This window comes from Ruditapes philippinarum, unplaced genomic scaffold, assembly GCF_026571515.1.
Source record: "Ruditapes philippinarum isolate M1 unplaced genomic scaffold, ASM2657151v2 ctg541_1_1_1_1, whole genome shotgun sequence".
Taxonomy (NCBI): domain Eukaryota; kingdom Metazoa; phylum Mollusca; class Bivalvia; order Venerida; family Veneridae; genus Ruditapes; species Ruditapes philippinarum.
In genome coordinates this window covers 1-20,206 of record NW_026864499.1, presented here as the reverse complement: position 1 = coordinate 20,206, position 20,206 = coordinate 1, and the positions used below count along the sequence as shown (strand labels likewise).

General features: G+C 31.3%; 2 protein-coding genes across 2 annotated transcripts; both read left to right on the top strand.

Moving 5' to 3' along the window:
* The first annotated feature begins 638 nt into the window (after nucleotides 1–638).
* On the top strand, nucleotides 639–1,862 carry LOC132725810 (trophoblast glycoprotein-like). The gene has a single exon (XM_060710998.1). The coding sequence runs from the start codon at nucleotides 639–641 to the stop codon at nucleotides 1,860–1,862; it is 1,224 nt and encodes a 407-aa protein (XP_060566981.1).
* Nucleotides 1,863–15,192: 13,330 nt separating this feature from the next.
* Nucleotides 15,193–20,194, top strand: LOC132725808 (uncharacterized). The gene is made up of 3 exons (XM_060710995.1): nucleotides 15,193–16,118; nucleotides 17,796–19,749; nucleotides 20,054–20,194. The coding sequence occupies exon 2, from the start codon at nucleotides 17,814–17,816 to the stop codon at nucleotides 19,515–19,517; it is 1,704 nt and encodes a 567-aa protein (XP_060566978.1). The 5' UTR covers nucleotides 15,193–16,118; nucleotides 17,796–17,813; the 3' UTR covers nucleotides 19,518–19,749; nucleotides 20,054–20,194.
* The last annotated feature ends 12 nt before the right edge of the window (nucleotides 20,195–20,206 follow it).

The following is a 20,206-nucleotide window of genomic DNA, read 5'->3' as shown; positions in this document are numbered from 1 at the left end:
GATAAAGTGATGCAAATTCTTTATTTGATGAAAGTTATTGACTAAATGAACAAGATCATTTAAAATCCATTTTGACTACTTGAAAACTGATTTCTTCTTTATTTTTTTTTTATTTTTTTTGCTCTTCTGTGTATCAATGTATTGATCTGTCCCTCTGACCAAGATATTTTATACATTTACTAAAATTTACAGGTCATGAACACAGAATCAGTAACAAAAAAGTCAGAAAATAATGAAAAAAACAACACTATCACACCTTCGGGGCACATGTTTTGTGTCAAACCGGTGTTATCAGTGTCTTGACAGCCAAAAACTTGTAGAAAAATAGGACGTGTTACTTTCTTGCAAGGAATTATCTTCTTGGATGTCACATAATTTCTCTTTAAAACTCATTCAAGTTGAGTGTCTACACTGTCCAATACAAGAGAATATGATACTTTCATTCAAGACTTGGATAGGTGTAGACGGGCCCTAAAGCAAGCGGTTTTGAAAATTAGTCATAAATTACCTTCGCCAGTGTGGTATTGTCGATGTAAACAAGTGCGGTTTAAAATCGCTGTGTATAGCCTGAACTGTTCACTCAGGCATAACACTAAGTACGTAGACGAGACAAACAAAGTTTATACAGGTAAATGAAAATGGCGATCGCTACACAGGTGCGACTTAAACTTGGATTTTGTAACATATTGTGGTGTGTAAACAGTAAAATGTGTGTCAAATTCTTGATTTTGATTCTGTTTTGTGTACATATATCAACATCTAAGGATTATTGTAAAGGTCATTTTGATAATTGTATTTGTACGGATGAAGTGGTTGAGTGTCACCACGAACAGAAGTTAAACGGTGATATCACAAAACTGTTGCATTACATTCAAGACAACGTGGTTAATATGACAGTAACAGGATCTTATATCCCAGAATTGCCAGCTAACAGTGTTGGCTCCTGCAAACATGAATCAGGTCTTGTCTTACACCAATTAAAATACTTGGATTTGTCTAATAATAGCATATCCAACATACATGGAAAAAGTTTGCATTGTTTACCAAACTTGGAAATTCTCATTCTACGGGACAATGCATGGCAGGTCGACAGAAGCCCGGATAAGACTGGGTACTTCAGTTCAGTGTCGAATTTGAAACACCTGGACTTAACCAACACTTTTGATGAAGTTTGGAACGGAAGTATTCACATAACCAAACTCGCTAGAGTTTTCAATGAGACTGACATGACGAAGTTAGAGATCCTGGAACTTGGTTACAATGAATTTTTCTCATTTTCACTTTCGGCTGCTAACTCGTTTTGTCAGTTAACTTCATTGAAAAAATTAAATCTAACTCATAATAATCTAGACCAACCTTCATTACCGAACCAAAAAGACTGCTTGGAGAACCTTACGCATATAGATTTCTCTTACAACAAAATGGCAGTTCTGCCGAGGGAATTCATGGACAAGGCCGAGGACTTACGCGACATTAAAGTAATTAAACTAGACAATAACCCATTCCAGTGTGACTGTGGCCTTGTGGAAACTTGGAAGTGGTTGAATTCAACAAAAATAAATGTCAATAAAAAGGAATTATTATGTGCAGGTGGGTACCATTCATCATACAAGGGTAAACCTGTGCTGAGCTTGTCATTATCAGATCTGAGGTGTGAACAACTCGAAGCTCCGTCCAATACCGCGGTGAAGGCAGTAACTGGAATAATTTTCGCAGTTGTTGGATTAACATTAATTGCATTCCTGATAGTACACCGGAATAAAATAAGACTCGTCTGCAAAAAATGGAAGAAAAGGGTTCCGAATATGCGCTTCCGGTCTCACCAAGGATACGCTTCCGTACAGGAAGTAGCTGTGATATAGGTGTGAAGAGAAAACTGGTGCTGTTTTTATTCCATATATTTAACGACAACCAGACGACAGTTTCCAAATGAAATAAATCATTTGGATCTTTAATTGAATGTCCCATACATTTGTTAAATGGTCAACTAGCACTTATATTGATTGTCCTTGCAAAAGATATTTTAAACTTGTATTTAAGGTGCTTTACTGAATATAAAAACATACATTTGCAGGTTTTTTTTATACATTGTGATAGTGTTCTTTATTAATAAACTAAAATGGTTACAACGTTGCACTTAATATAAACAATACTGTAGTTTAACTCTAAACATAACAACTAACGCCTGTCTATGCAAAACAGTTAGTTACTGAAATATTTCTCTATTTTACTGAAAAACGTATTTCTAGGCGTATTTTCTAGGCTTTTCATTGCTTTACCTGTAAACAAGCGCAGATATATCGAATATATAGATACAGATATAATTATATACAATCCTATTTTATATACTAATGTAATATATAAACCTATGCAGCTTATCACAGGTTATTAGGTACATTTTGTTTAAATGTGCTAAGTACTAAAGCTTTATATTATATATCATTAATAATTATACATTTATACATAATATCATCCCATGTAAAAACCAAAATTTGTTTAACAGATAATTCTGCCAAAATGTTTTACCAATGTATAGAAATTTACATAAAATTATACATGTTTTTATAGCAGTGTTTTACATAAAATAAGTTTGACAACAGTGTAAAATATGATTTCATGAATATATTACTTGATGGTGCTTTTTATTATTTTATTTTTGTGATAAATATCTTGTATTTTAACTGTGAAAAGTGTGTATTATTTCATTTAATTATTTTACTATTTGCTGATTTAAATACAGATTTTGATTCATTTTAAATGATATTATGCGACCAGAGAATCTCTATGTAACATGTGTAATTATCTATTATAGTTAAAACGTGAACTATCACAGTTAAAACGTGAACAATTATAGTTAAAACGTGAACTATATATAGTTTAAACGTGAACTTTTATAGTTAAAACGTAAACTTTTATAGTTAAAACATGAACTACTATAGTTAAAACGTGAACTATTAAAGTTCAAAAGTGAACTATTTTTAGTTAAAACGTGAACAAACTAAATAAAATGCATTCCAGAAATGTTATAAAAGTGTGTGTTTGTAATGGATTATCGCTATGTTTTAAAAAATATATATTTAAACACTACAGTACAGATTTTTTAATGAAAGAAATCAATTTGCAGTATTATAAATTACATAGTAGTTTTCAAGACGTTATTTTCACATGTTATTTATATCCTTGTTAGCATAAGTTTACAGCTGCTTTAAATGGGGCCATATCTGGACAAAACAGAATGTATTCAAAGGACAATTTTTAACTCTTAGAAGATTTAATTTTTGTTTTATACAAAACAATTATAAAATGAAAACGAACTGTATTTGTAATCAATTGATTTGACCCAATGACCTACATATTGAGAGCTCACTTTGTCAGTCGACACTTTTCGGCCCTTTCTGCCAGTCTTCGGTTGTTATGAATAATAGCCGAGGAAATCCGATTGCCCACTTTGTAGCCGTGTTTAAAACTTCCTGGGTTTGATAGTTATCAGTCATTTTAGGCCAGCCTGCATATATGTGCAGTGATCAGGCTTTATACTGTTTGAAGCTCATATTATATATTTTTATTTCAAAAATTCTTCCAATCAAATAAGGGTAGATCTAAATCAGTTATACATATTCAATAAGCATGTACCATTTTTTGTTATCTTTTGTATATATTAATATTTTGAATGAACCAATGTTGTATATACTTTTTCTTAAGTAGCATATTTTCTCATTTCACTAAATACGAATATTATGTATGCCTTTTGGCACTTGGCCAAGAGTGAAATACAATATCATATAGAGCTCTGCAAACATCGATTTAATTAAAATACAGTTTATTTTCTTCTCATTTTATGGGGCGGTTTATATATAACATGATTCATCCACTTGACAGATAAAGTTAAGTTAGTCAAACTATTATCTTAAGTAAAACAAAGTGTATAGTGTTTTATGTATCTAGACAGGCCAATATGTTGGCAATTTGATATGCATGGTACATGTATTTCACACACAGGGTGTTGTTATTTATTACCATCTGTAAACATGTATCATTGAGAAACTTTCGACTGTTAACTTTCTACAATAGGCATTATAATGTACATACGATTTTTACAAATTAAAACCAAATAATAAATAATTTAGTTAGTCTTGCTGTTTATTTGTTACATCCATATATGTGCCCGTTCGTGCCTAATAATGCACGGAGGGGCACCTGAGGTCTTCCTCCACCAGTCAAGCTGTAACGTCGCGATATGACCTATACTGTGTCGATGTGACGTAAAACCCAATAAAAAACATCCATATATACCCGTCCGTACTAAGATTAGTGTTTGTTAAAGCAGGTCTTTAAATTCGGAAAAAGCTCACCCAATTACCTGTTTGAAATTATTTTTATAAGGAAAAAATCACAGCAGTGTAGCTCGAGAATCACCTGGGAGAGTTCGCTTTACTGAATGAAATATTTTGTATCAATATGATCTGTAATAAAATGGGTCTAAGCTGTAATAAAATGGGTGCTATGATATAAGCCACTTAAAGCTACCTGCTCATATAACGGTGTAATCTTGCTGTAGATATACAGCAATTAACAATTCATTTAGTTACCTGTTATATTATGAAAGCTACGAACATCATTAATGACAATTAAAAACAATAAAGGAAAATTTTTGATATTTTCGGTACGCTTTTGTTCATGGTTGACAATCGCATCTTCCCTGCCCTTTCAATTGCATCTTCTCGGCCCTTTCCGTCAAAATTCAGATAATTACGAATTAGTCCCGAGGTGTGTCGACTGTCGACAGGGTTAAATGTTAAATCTTGTTTGGGCCGATGCAAATAGCAGGTGATCAAAAAATGACAGAAAGAAAACAATCAGCTTCTTTTTCCTGTTGACTATACCTGACAGGTTGCCATAAACCTTATATTTTTGCTGACGAATTACACGGCAATTACCAATAATGCATTCTGCGTTGGTGTTGAACTGTTACGAGGAATTATATATTATACATTCCGAAGCTCATCAGTGCACTAAAATATATTGTCTATATGTTTTACCGTACATATTTTGATAAATGCACGGTTGAGATTTGTAATAAATAATCAAACAATTTATATTAATTTGGTACATGCATCTTGACGTGAAGAGTCGCAAAAAGGACAACTTCCTGCATGTTTAGTTTTAATTAGATTACAAAATGTATATATTACAGATAAAACTATATATAAATTATTTCACCAGATCTTATTAAATGTATTAATTTACGATGTATAAATAGCGTTCCATTTAATCAGATACTATTTCATATGTTTACGGTATTTACATGAAATGAATACAACTAATTACAATGTACAATGCAATTAGTAGCCAGAAGCGTTGTTGTTACTGAACGACAAACATAAAAACAAACAATTATTGAACAATAAGCTAAGTTACCACGTTTTCCTGGATTTCCGGTTAGGAGGCGTACAATGTAAGTAATACTGGTTGATAACACATGTATTTAAACACCCTGTTGTTGATGTTATGTGAAATTTGAGAAAATAAAGTTGTAAAATGATGCATTTTGTTAGGTTTTTTTTTTGCATTCAAACACTTCTCAAGTATTGTTCGTGTATAATAAACTGAAAATATCTGCCATTAAACATGGGAATCAGAGTCAGTGATCAGGTGATGCGCCTATGTCCCAATTGGTCCATTTCTTTCAGCATTAGATTATCAGTCTGACCCAGTACAGGGTAAACTTTAAAAAAAAACACACACAGAAAATAAGGAAAGGAATATGATGGCCTTTGGTATACGTTATATAGGAAGTGTAAAAGTAATGCAGTCCAACACAACTGCCCTGTCGAAATATAAGTCTGAGATTTCATTACACAGGCTGATTTTCCTCCTTTCTTCTCTATCTAGCTGTTACCTTTCCTCGATATGCTCTCATTCATGTTCTTTCTATCTCTCTCAAGGTCTTCTCTTTCTTCTTCCCGTTCGTCTCTTTTTATTGCAGTTCTCTTTCCTCACGTTCTTCTTTTTATTCCATTTCTCTTTCCTCCTTTTTATTTCAGTTCTCTTTCTTCTTTAATCATCTTCTCTATCCGTATTCAAGTTCTCTTTCCTCTCATTTTCTCCTATTGAATTTGCCGCCATATGTTTTAATTCTGCCACAGGATTGTAGTATTAATTTAAAAAAAAAAACCTATATTCGTCGAAATGTTGAAGATGACCAGAAAATGAAAGTATGGCGTTTCGCGTCGTACTTCATGTAGGTTATGCGACCGCATTGATTCTGTACAGTTCGTTGTTGAACTTTGGATATCTATAGAAGAAAACTTCGCAGGTTGGCACAGGGCAGGTGTCATCTCTTAGAATCTTGAAGCCATAATTGAGTTTGTGCCATATTTTCTTGATACTACAAACTATCATTACTTTGATTTCTCTCTATGAATTCGAGTATATATATATAACTTTTACAGATTAAAAACATAAATAGTATTCAGTCTAACATAACTACACTTGTCAGTATATCTTATCAAAGAAAGACAACTCTGATTATTATGTTAAATTATGCAGAGATTATTATCATTATTTCCCTTTGTATATTTTAATATCGCATAAAATAACATTCATTGATTTGTAAAACATTAACATTTACACATACATAAAAATATGCAAACGTATGCATAAATAATTCATAAGTTTACATTAAAACACACGTTCACACAATGGTTTTTGAACAATATTTTAATTCATTTTAAATTTAAAATTTCTTTTTTCTCCCGCGATGATCTTGAAAAATGGAACACATTTAGAGGAAACATTGTCCTGTACATATGGGTTTGAAATATTTCTAATGACAGATATTCCGCCTTTTATACAGATAGCTTTACCAAGAAAACACACTTGTAATGCCTTCAGCAGTGAATCACTGAAAATACACACAACAAATAAAGGGTCCAAGAACAATTTGCCAGAGCTAGTTTCCCACATGATTCATCTTAACATGAAAAATAGATAGTTTGTCAAGTTATTAAAAGCGCTTAAAAGAATGAGAGTAATTTGCATTTTCTTTTACACCTTAAACAAAACGGTTTCGACAAGCACGGTATGAAACAGTATGCAAAATTATTTGCAAATACAGAACTAAAGTGTAAAATTTCCCCTTCAAATGATCCAGGAGTCTTTAAAAAAATGTGTGTTAATATATTATTTTAGACAGAACCAAATATATGGACCCGTCTATACCAAAAGTCAAAGTATTTATTAGCATAAACATTTATACATGTTTTTCGCCACACATAATTGGCGGTTATATTAACAAAAGTAATATAATATTGAAAAGTATGAAAATATATAATTCATGTTTCATTTTCATGTTTTTACTAAAGATGGGCAGTTTTAAGTACACATAAACACATACAATACAACACATGTCATATTTAACATATCTAATAATATACAGCATAAATATGAAAAATAGTTTAAAGAAATACATATCTTATTATACAACAACACTCTCGTTTCTCTTCTTAAAAGCCAGATAGACAAATTTTGCAAGTTTTATTATAACAGATCTTTTGGCTGTTGACATAAGCTTATTGAATTTATTCATATTAGGCCATGTGTAATAATAATTATCTAAAAGAGTTAATCGTAATTCTCTATAAAAAGGACATATTAACAAAAAATGATACTCTGATTCAACTTGATTCATATTACATCTTCTACATAATCTTTCGCTTCTAATAATATTCCTATATCGACCTTCTTCAATCTCTAAGTTGTGTGATGAACATCTAAATCTCGCTAGTGCTTTCATATGTGCTTCGACATTAACAGTATTTAAATAACTAGCTTGAATAAAATTTAACTTAAATTCTCTATAATAATCTAATTTAGAAGATGAGTCTAATTCAGATAACCATTGTTGTAAATATTGATCGTGGATTCTTTGAATAATTAATTTAACATTCATTTCAGATATTCTATCACAATTCCACAGGTAAGAAAAACCAAGGTCATCTAATAACTTTTTTACATTACATGACCAACTATTTAACAATGTATTATTTCGTCCTTGCAACATCATTAATTTATACATAGTTGAGTCAGGCATATTTTTAATCTTATACCAAAACTTGATTATTCTAATTTTACGTACTATATATAAAGGAAATACACCAAATTCACCATAAACTGCAGTACTGCATGTTTGTAGTTTAACACCAAGTATTTGTTTTAGAAACTTTAAGTATACACGTTCTATGTCAGGAGATTTATAGAAACCCCATATTTCAGATCCATAACATAAAATTGGTAATACCATTGAATTAAAGAGTTTTAATTTATCTTCAATATCTAAATTAACATTATCAAAAAGGGAGTTCAAAGAATAAAGAGCCTTTAAAGCTTGGGCAGACAATGATTTTTGAGCTTGATAAAAACTTCCATTAGATGATAGCGTTACTCCTAAATAAGTAAATGTTTTAACTTGTTTTAAAATTTTATTGTCATACTTAAGCGATATATTTGAAGGTCTATTACCTTGTCTAAAAACCATTACAACTGTTTTATCTGCATTAACTTCAATACCCCATTTCCTACAATAATTATACAATTTATTAAGTAGAATTTGTAAACCTTGTTCAGAGTAAGAAAATAAAGCAGTATCATCTGCGAACAACAACAAATAAATTTGTAATTCCTCAATGGTAAAAACATCTATACTATCGTCAGCTAAATGATCTTGCATATCATTAATAAACATAATAAACAAAAAGGGAGATAATGGCTCCCCTTGCTTCAAGCCCATGTAACTATCAAAAAAGTCAGTTAGTGAGCCATTATTACGTACACATAATTTCACACCCTCATACATGCTTTTAAGAATTTTTAACATTTTACCTGAGACACCAGTGTCAATTAATTTGAACCAAATACCATTTCTATATGTTAAATCAAATGCCTTGCGGAAATCTACAAATGCAGTATACAATTTCTTTTTATCATGTTTAATAATCTTATCAATAATAGAATTTAGTACAAATATGCAGTCAATAGTACTTCTACTATTCCTAAATCCATACTGATTATCTGTTAAGAAATTATTGACCTCTGACCATTTTCGAAGTCTATTATCTAGGATTACTGAGAATATTTTTGAAAAAATACTTGTAAGCGCAATACCCCTATAATTATTTACTTCACCGGGATCCCCTTTTTTCGGGACAGGTACAATAATTGCTTTATTCCATGAGGTTGGATAAGATCCACTTGTGAAAATATGATTAAAAATTTTACTTAAAATTGGAGATAATAAATCATTACATTCAATAAATATTTCTGGTAAAAGTAAGTCATAACCACCACTTTTATTCCTATTTAGCGAAGAAATAGCCTTAGATACCTCCTCTATTGTAATTTCTTCATCTACCATATCAACATGTTGTAATATAACATCATCACTATTAATACACTGTTCAACATCATCATTTGAAAATACATTTTGGCTATTAAATAAATTCTTAAAATGGTTAAAAAACGTTTCACTCGACACTTTACAATCGGGACTTTTCTTTCTAAACTTTTTTATTTCCTTCCAAAACAATTTCGGAGAAGTTTTTGATAAGTTATGCATTTTATTCTTTTGAGCTAAATGATATTTTGTCTTTGCTCTCCTCTTAGCTAATCTATACAATCGTCTATTATTAATCAAATTTTCTCTATTAAGTGCAGATCTATAATTTGAATACAATCTATTTGCATGAACAAACTTCTTTCTTTCACGCTCACAATTTTGGTCATACCATTGACTTTTAAATTTCCGTCTGTACTTAAAAGTTTTAACGACTTTCGTAACTCCGAAAATATCATATGAATTTTTGTATAAAATAGCAGATATAGAGTCAATACCGCTATCTAAGCTTAAATTATTATCAATTACATCTTTAACAATAGTTTCAATGCTTGATAAATCAGAAGAAATACATTCTCTAAATATGTCGTTTCGGTCATTTTCCCATTTTATATTCTTGACAATGACAGGCTCATTTATATTTTCATTTTTTAAACAAAAACATTTTAAATCAATATGAATCGGAGCATGTGCCGAAAACGAAAACATGTCGTGAACGACAAAATTACTTATAATCGGGAATAACCGATACGACATTATTGCATAATCAATAACACTATTACCGGTACTTGACATATAGGTAAAATTACCAACTCCGTAATCTTGACCAATTCTACCGTTAACAATCTTAAGATCAGAACACATCAATATATCTAAAAGCTTAATCCCCGATGAATTAACTATTTTGTCTAGTGAGCTTCTAACGGGTAATAAATCCAAGTCTAAACTAGGTACATTGTATATCATTATCAATAGTATTCAAATAACGTTCATAAATGTTTGGGGATTCTAAAATGTCACTTTTTACCCCGCATCTAGAGTTCAAATCTCCTAGTATTCCCACCGAGCCCATATTTGAATATTTACGTACATTCGTTTCTAAAATCTCAAAAAAACCTATGTCATGTAAATTGAAATATACAGAACTACGGGGAGGAATGTACATAAAACAAAGATAAATGTCATCATCATTTCCAAAATACGTTTTGAGTAATTTTATCCAAATCACACCATTATTGTCAATATCCATTATTTGAACTCCATCTTTCAAAGAGATATTAAAATACAAGCATACTCCGCCGTGACCTCTCTTACTAGTTCCATATAAAGAGGCCGGTCTGGGAACAAATATAGATTGGTAACCTTCAAGGTCAAAACCCTCGGGTTTGTGCTGCCACGTTTCACTAAGGAAAATAAAGTCAAATTCATAAATAAAGTTCAAAAATTCATCATCATCTAAACAAGTTAAACCTTCGATATTCCAAGATAGGAAACTAAGCTCATACTTTTCAAATATTCCCTAACTATGAGCATTTTTGGTGGTAGAAGAGAACATATCATGGTACCCATTTTGCGGTGACACATACAGTTTATTGTCAATGAAAAGTTTATCACGAACAAGAACTGCTTTTTTATTTTGGTTTCTGGCTTCAATCATTTTTGGTATTAAGTCACGCCTTCTTTGTTGAATTTCTTGTGGGTATTGCTCACCTACATTGAATTTTGTACCTTTAAGATTCACAGATTTTAATGCATTTTTTACCTCTAATTTTGATGCTGTATCCTTGAACTTAACCACAATTGGCCTACATTTACCGGATGTTGGTTTGCCGATTCTATGCGCACGATCAATCAGCACTTTATTTTTCACATCTGGAATTTTCAATAAGTTTGCGCAAAAATAATGCACTTTTTCCTCACAAATATCATTCGCAAAATTCGGCTCACTGTTGCATACATCGGAATATAAAACTCCGTGAACATCATGCAAAGTTTCACTAATAGACCGAATATCATCTGAGTGATGTTGACCCTCACCGGAAGTGCTTGCGTTGTCATTTTGTGTAGGTTGGGACTGAATACCTAGAGACGAACCTTCTGAAATCCCGTAAAACATCATATTATCGCGCATTGAACGGCATTTTAGGTCCAGAACATCCTCTTTTATTACCTCCCTTTCAGTCCGTAATGATGCATTTTCCATGCTTAAAGCTCGAACCTCTGACTGTAAAGTGTCGATTACTGACTTATTTGAGACTGTTGACTTCAAAATATCATCATATTGACAACTGATAAACTTTTGACTTGAGTCTATTTCATTGATCTTTAAGTCCATGGAATTTAATCTGGTCGTCATACCTTTGTATTATTAGTTATGAAGATTTTTGACAGGTTATACATTGTAATGGGCTCGTCAATTATCGCGGGTCTTAATCTGTTGTTTATCACACATTTTCATGCAATTAAAGATAAGATATTGAAAATTTAAATCTGTTACAATGTATATATTATTTTCTTTAGTATAATCGTACTTATAAATCCTGTCATTGAAATTCTTTGATCCTATTCCTGAAATGTGGCTACATAATCTCAGAACTTGGGACGTAGTCATCTCATCATCTTCACACATGTCCAAGGCGTTGAAAAAGACACAAATATAACTTTAAAAAAATATCTCAAAACTAATTAATCAAATAACGAACAAATCATTATCAAAATAGGTATTAAATACAGACATACTTCTACAATATATTATATTCATTAATGAAATTTTGCTTCATAATTTGATCACAACAAACATATTGATGATAAAACCACTTTATATACATGAACCATGCCTACTTTGCCTTTAATTACTACTCGTATATATAAAATAAGATCGACGAAACCACTTTCGCACCTCTTCATAAATTAAGTTCGCCAGTAGTTCGACGAAACAACCATAATTGAAATTTGGTCGCGACGTCGGCGACCTTCATATAACGTTGAACCAACGTTGAAACCCCGACGTCTAACAAACGTTTCATTTTGACGTCGTATCGACGTCGGAATTGGTCGGTAATCTGACAATAGGTGACTTTAATTATATATAATTGATGAAACCCAATATATTTAAATCAAATCATTAACAGCGAGAAATTTTGTTCTGTTTTGAAAGGAAAAAAATATACATTTATCTCCCCGTCAAAACAAGAACATGGTCACGTGGGTGGCGTTCCCATGCGATATTCGCAAGGTGGCGCTCTGTAAACGGATAGCCGCAGATCAGTATAAAAGATATGTGCTCTGTCTTCTTTGTACATGATAAAATATTTCTGTGAGGAAGTTTAAAAAGTGTTTTTACTAATTAACAATTCGGTTGTTCCATTTTTGTGGGCCTATTTTATTCGTGGTAAATACTTAAGTGCATTCGAATTTTCGGATTTGAAATTCAATTTTTTGGCGGACAAGTTTACACGTGGAAGATCGACAGACGAAGCGTTGCAGATCTAGACTTCTATATTGAAAACAAAAAGAAAGCAGGTAAGCAAACGTTAGATATTGTTGTTATTTATGATAATTTACCGCATGTTTGCATGGATTTGACCGTTAATTGATCCTAATACTAAAAATACTGTAAATGTAACATGAATTCGCGAGATAAATATATTCGTTTTTCTCGTATATTTATATAGCATCGGAACATAAGGCAGGCAGGTCAATTCTTATCAAAAATGTTGATTTTCTTTATTTTTACACGAAGAATATTTGTTGTAACAAATGTCTAAGAAATAGATCTAAATTATATTAATTCGAAGGAATTTTGTCACTTGGCCCTCTATAAAAATCATTGTCTCTAGTTTCTTATTGAAGCAATATTGTCATGTAGCATGATGTTCTTACATTTTGCAAAATTATAGTTTATTTCTGAATAGATAATACTAAAGTTTTCATAAAATTCACAGAAATTAATAGATCTACTGTGGCAATCATCTGTTAAACTTGTGCAGTTTATATTTCTGTTGATTTCGAGTCGTTTCGGCCCGAAGGAGTTTCAGCCCCATATTACCCAAGACGTTTCGGCCCTGGACATTTGGCCCTTTACAAAATTGGCCCAATATAGCATTTATAATAGATAGCATTGAAATAAATAAACAAATCAATTGATTAAATCATGATTTTGTAAAGAAAAAGTACATCTGTAACTGTAATTAAATTTCTTAATCCAGAAGTTTTAGCTGTCTGTTTTATAAATCCAGGATAAAAGTGCTTTAAATATTTGGTACACCTTTAAAAACATTAACATATATCTAAATAGTACAAGAGATCAAAAGATTAATTATTATTATAGAATTATTGTTTGTGTTAACAATCAAGCAATAAACCATAGTAGGGCCGAACCGTCTCGTGGAAAATGGCAGCAAAGTCCAGGGACTGATTTAGCACTGGGGCTAATTTCAGTTTAGGGCCAAACTGACCTGTTTCGCTTCTGTCAGTATTAATCATTTCAATTAGGCTTGTCCGAGACATCAACACTGACTGATCAAGTCCCAAAAATATGATTTTGCTTTGATATATTTTTGTTTATTCTTAAAGCAACATCATTTAAAAATTATCTGCATGTTGCCCATGTCTAACAGCGATTTCATTCACTTTTATCTATTTATAGTATTTTCCTATTTATAGTCATAATTCTTTTTATAATCTAGCTTTTACTAAACGAAGTTTCTGGCCATAAAAAGGAGATTTCACTTACTGAATGGGCATTATTTTCAAATGTATATACAAGTATCAGTAATGAAAAAAGTATGCCAAACTGTTTTAATGGTAATTTTATGTCATATATCACTTGTTCATTATAACAGTTATATTAATTTATACGCTTAAAACAAATGTCCATTTGTAGGTTAAAGTCCATTTTGCATTCTATAACTACCATTCACCAAAGCAAGGCTTTTATAACTTAATTGCATGTCAAATACAAAATTTAACTTTCGTACAACTTCATTTAAATTGTTATTATGATTCTTTTTGTCAAAACAACTTACAGAGGATATTGAATGAGTTTAGGCTTAATACTAATTTTATTGAACAAGTTGAATAAAATCATATTATGTGAGCTTCTGGCGATTGGAAGTTTTTTCAAAATTTTATTACAATTATGAAAGAACCCTTGTGATTCTAAATTAATGGGTCCGTTATTTGGTACATGTTTAAGGAAAAAACAATGAAATGCTGTATAATTGATTTAATTATTTGGGAAAATAACATTTTAATTTAAAGTTGTATAGAGGTATAGGTTTTTTTTTTTTAAATTTCATTTCTTAACATGTTGTTAGCACAAGTTTTCCTTATCAGAGAGGCCAGTCATTTACACAATCATCAGGTAATTACAGGGTCTTGATCACAGTTTGATTTTGATAGCTGTGCAGTTGTTAAGTAACTGGTTGTTTGATTGAAGTACTTTATCCATAACTATTTACCATGTGTTTCTCTTATAAGCACACCGTTTTTTTACTATTTATCTTTTCATAATGTAATCAGACAACATAGAAAACATATGACCTGTGTTAAAAATCAATAAAAGTAATAATTGGTTAATATAAAGCCTGCCTATCCAATATGGTTCAACAAGTAATATGCACAGCTCATGCAGGGCCGTCAGCTAATTATCATAAAAAGTTAATACCCTAATTAAGCCAGTCTGCCCTTAGCAGATGGTATGTACTAGAAAGCAGAAAGGATCATGCTGGGCAAAGTTGATATCTACAAAGTGACAGAACCATGTGATTTTTTTTTGGTGTTGTGTGATCATTTGTATAAATTATGATGAATATAAGGAAATGATATTGCATCAGTCGAACTTATTTTGTATTCTAAAAGTCTGTCTTTCATTTTGTTAATGTCTTTCATTTAGTTTGGTATAGATTAAAGTTTATTAGTATATATATTTACAAAATTAAATTGGTCTGGCGCGGCACAGCCAAGCAACCAATTCAATTTGGTTAATACGTACCAATAAACTTGACCAAGCTATATGTAAGTCAGTGTTTTAAATTATTTCTATTAACAGTCGATTTACTAGTTGTGAACTTATGGGCAATTGATATTTCATTTTAACTCTTACCTAAACAGTGATTTTTTATTAACAGTTCTTAGTTGATTTATTAGTTGTGAACTTAAGGGAAATTTATATACCATTTTATCTCATACCTAAAATTAGAACCGTCTACTGCAGGTTTTTTTTAGGAAAATGGGAAACCATTGGTAGGGAGGGGGAAAAATATAAGAGAAAGTCAATTTGGGGATAACTATGACGATATTCATACTTATTACTATATGCTGAACTACATAGTAGAGAATCACAACTATATCTTTTTCCCCTTAAAAACTTAATCATCATGCAAAATATTCTTTGCAGTATAACATTTTAATACATGTATGTATCATGTGGTGAATGGTTTTTATACATCAAATTTTGTCTGAATTTTAATACAGTATAGGTAAAATAGTGTATCTGTGACACACTTTAGCTCCATACAAGTAATTTTCATAATAAGAAATACAAAATATATTACTTAACTAAAAATAACCAAGAAAATGACAATATTTTGATAGCAACAGAACTGATTTCCAGAAATAGTACGGTTCAGTATGTGATATAGCCAAGAAAAAAAATGGCCGCCTCCATGTTCAGACAGTACTTGCAGTTTCCTGCAACGTTTTTGGTTATTTTAGACAACAATTAGTAGGTTCCTGGATAAAATGGAGAAAATTAATATTTTAAACCATATAAATACTTAAATCTGATCCAGTTTAAATGAAAAATAGATTTTTAGGGGGGAAAACTTGGCTATTTACCAAGGGGAAGACGCAGACTATCGGTAGCCTTTTGATACCATCTCTCGAACGGTACCATCTCTCGACCAAAGTGATAAATTTTATATTTGACAAATCAAATTTATGTTTTGCAGCAAGAGATAGTTTAATAAAGTGACAACCACTTACATTTGCTTTGTTTTGGCAAAGTTCCATATTTACAGCTTCATTTTGACCATTCTAATAGTAGACGAAAGTTCAATTTTAAGATAATGGCAGCCTACTTTCATTTTTGAAATTGTGTATTTTTGTAAAGTTTCCACTTTACTAATGTAGATTTGTGGAATAAGTCAGAACAATAAGAATACTTTATGAACCCTTTTTTTAAGAAAATATAGCGTAATTTTACTGTATTTTTGATTTGTTTTATTAACTGTCAACGTTGACCTAGTTTCTTGATTTATTGTTTTGTTCAATCAAATATTTAATCGAACAAGATAAATCAAGTTGAACACCACTAAATATATTTCTTCTGATGTTCTCAATATGCAATTAATACCATTATCAATGTTGAAAAGGAATAATCAAATTTTGGTTGATATAAGTAAAGCTGCTTGTGATTTGAGAAGCTGTTGTATTTAAAAAGTCAGATGAATACTCCAGGAATGTTACATGACATGAAAATAAATGAAAATGTGTTTTTTTTTTGTTCTATGTTACAGTAGAAAATTTAATTAATGCTTATAGATTCAATATAAATGGTCTCCTCTTTCTACAGGTTATTCGTTCACTATAAATAACTTGGTTCGATAATTGGTAGCAAGGGGTCAGCTTTGTTCTACTAATCAAGCACCCCAATGAGTTCACGGCAGCCATTTTTAAAGGTCATGTTGACAAATTTTAAGTAGGTCAAAACGGACACAATACATGCCTCTACAATCAAGAACTTTACTAAGTTTAAAAACACTTAACATCTTAAAAATAATTACAGTTAAGTGAAATTATTGTTCGAGAGATGGTACAACGAGGCTATCAATTTGTTAGTAAAAAAAAACCTGGTTACAGTAAGAAAAACCAAGCATTTTTTCAACGATGCCCCTTTAGTTTAATGTTACCATAATAGCATGTCTTTACAACCCATCATATTGTTATCTAGTCTAATATCGTCTCGCCTCCAGATGAGCAAAAATATTTCGATAAAAATTAAAATCAAACCTGAAAATGTACTAAAACTTTAGGAAAAGTATAAAGATTCAAAATTCTAATAATTTTTTACATGTTATGTGCAATTAATGACCGATTTTTCAGTGTTTATAACTATATTTTTACTGCGTTGCCAACCCAATAAGTGTTTTTTGTGCATATTTTGACCTCTTTTATGGTAATTTACATAGGTTGTAAGTGCCATTGAAAATGTGTAAATTGTATTCTTTTGGTAACTTATTAATATACTGTTTTATACATTTTCCAATTTTCATGAAAATTAGCATGATCTGGAGGCGTGCTGCTTTAAATGGCACTTATTACACTCCTTTGTTTTGAATTATGTGATAACAGGTTTATGTAGTATTTAAAAAAAAACAATTGAATACCTTGCATATTTCAGTGAGAGGTAATTAAAAGCATGTCATACTTAAGGCGCTGGCGTCAAAATGAGGCTGCTGCACAAGCTTTGGCTGAGAGCAGTGATGAAGATGATGTTGCTACAAATATGACAGTAGTTAATGTAGGAGGATATGATATCACATCCTCATCTGAAGTTTTTGATGAAAATAATGTTTCTTATAATGATGACAGTGATGATAACTTGTCGGATTATGGCTTTTCTGAGACAATTGTATCATCTGAGACCGATTCTGAGACGGACAATTTGTCAGATGAAGAAAATGATGAATCAACATTAAGGGAACAATTAGCAACATGGGCTACATCTAATAATTTAAGCAAAAAATGTGTAGATGATCTATTGAAACTTCTAACTTCAAGATGTAATACTTACCTCCCAAAAGATAGTAGAACACTACTTAAAACCCCTAAAATGGTAGATTATGTTGAAAAGTGTGGTGGAAAATTTATTTACTTTGGTATAAGGATTGGGTTATTGAAAATTTTATCTTTGAAGTCATTTTCACTTGATGCTTCAGAACAGAATACAATAAAGCTGAATTTCAATATTGATGGAATTCCTTTATTTAAGTCAACTGGAACACAGTTTTGGCCAATTCTCTGTAACTTCAAAAGCTATACACCTTTTATGGTGGCCATTTTCTACAGTTCACACAAGCCTAATTCTTTAGAAGAATTTTTAATTGATTTCATTGAGGAATTAAATGAACTTATATCTGAAGGCATACAGTTAGACAATCAAAACTTCCATATTAGAATCAATGCTTTCATTTGTGATGCTCCAGCACGAGCTTTTCTAAAAAATGTAAAAGGCCATTCTGGTTATAATGCTTGTGAGAGATGTGCTGTTCATGGATACTATAAAGATAATCGTGTTATTCTTCACTCCGATGAAGTATGCACTCCAAGGACAAATGAGGACTTTGCTGCTTTCAAGTACCCATCTCACCAAAATGGAATATCTCCACTTGCAGCATCAGGCATACCATGTGTTACAAGTTTTAGTCTTGACTACATGCACTTGGTATGCCTTGGTGTTGTTAAGCGAGTTTTATGGTTTTTAAGGCAAGGACCAACAGTATGTAAACTTTCAGCATTACAAGTGTCAGAAATATCAAATGCCTTGATTTCACTTTCTGGTAAATTGCCTTCAGAGTTTGCACGTCAGCCAAGATCATTGTATGATATAGAGCGCTGGAAAGCTACAGAATTTAGACAATTCCTCCTATATACAGGTCCAGTTGTTCTTAAAAAGTTTTTAACCAAAGAAATGTATGAACATTTTTTAAGCTTAACTGTAGCCATAGCAATACTTCTTGATAATGATTCAGTTACGAGAACATCATATTTGAGTTATGCACAAAATCTCTTAAGTTATTTTGTCAAAAAAAGTAAAGACATATATTCAGAGAAATTCATTGTCTATAATGTCCATTGTCTTACTCACCTGGCTGATGACTGTAGGCATTTTATGTGTTCATTGAATGAAATATCAGGATTTCCATTTGAAAATCATCTACAATCAGTTAAAAAATTAGTGAAAAAAGCTAGAAATCCAATAGTTCAGGTTGCGAAAAGAATACAGGAAAGAAAAACTGCTGATTTGTATTGGGTGTTAGACTTAAGTCAACATTTAATGTTATTTCAATCAAAGAAAGAAATAGATGTTTTCTACTCAATGATGGATCGTATGCTTTTGTGAAAGAAAAGAAAGACAAACATAATTTAGTGTGCCAAGTTTTAAAGCAAGAACAGTCAGAAAGTTTTTTCAGAAAGCCGTGTGATTCCAAACTCTTGAACATTGCTATTGTCAGACGTCATCAACGAATGAAAAGGAAAAACATACATATTTCTCAGCTGTACAGAAAACTAGTATGTTTGCCTACTGAGCATGGGAATGTCCTTATACCTATGTTGCACACCATGGAGCAATGGTAATTAAGTTGATATGCATTGTTTTGTTGGTCTGCATACTAATCACACTTATTTTAGTACAATTTTTGCATGTTATGTTGCAAGTTGATATAATTTTATGAAAATATTCTATATACTGATTGACATTGTTGTAGTAAAATAAAATTAAGAAAATCTCTTGATAAATAATGATTATGTTATGAAAAATAGTACAAAGAATCATTTAATTTTGTAACAAATAGAAACATTGCTTTAATACATGTAAGTAAAGACTTCCATTTCAAATTTGTGTTATTAAATTATTGATCAAACCATCTTTTTAAGAATGTGGGTAAGAGCAGTGTGGATGGAGGGTGACAGGGAAGAAGAGGGTGTTGTACCGAAACATGGATTAAAGGTGGTTACCTTTTCTGGCCACCTGGAGTTGATGCACGGAAAAGCTCGTGAAAAGAAGATTTCACCACAGAGCACATGGAG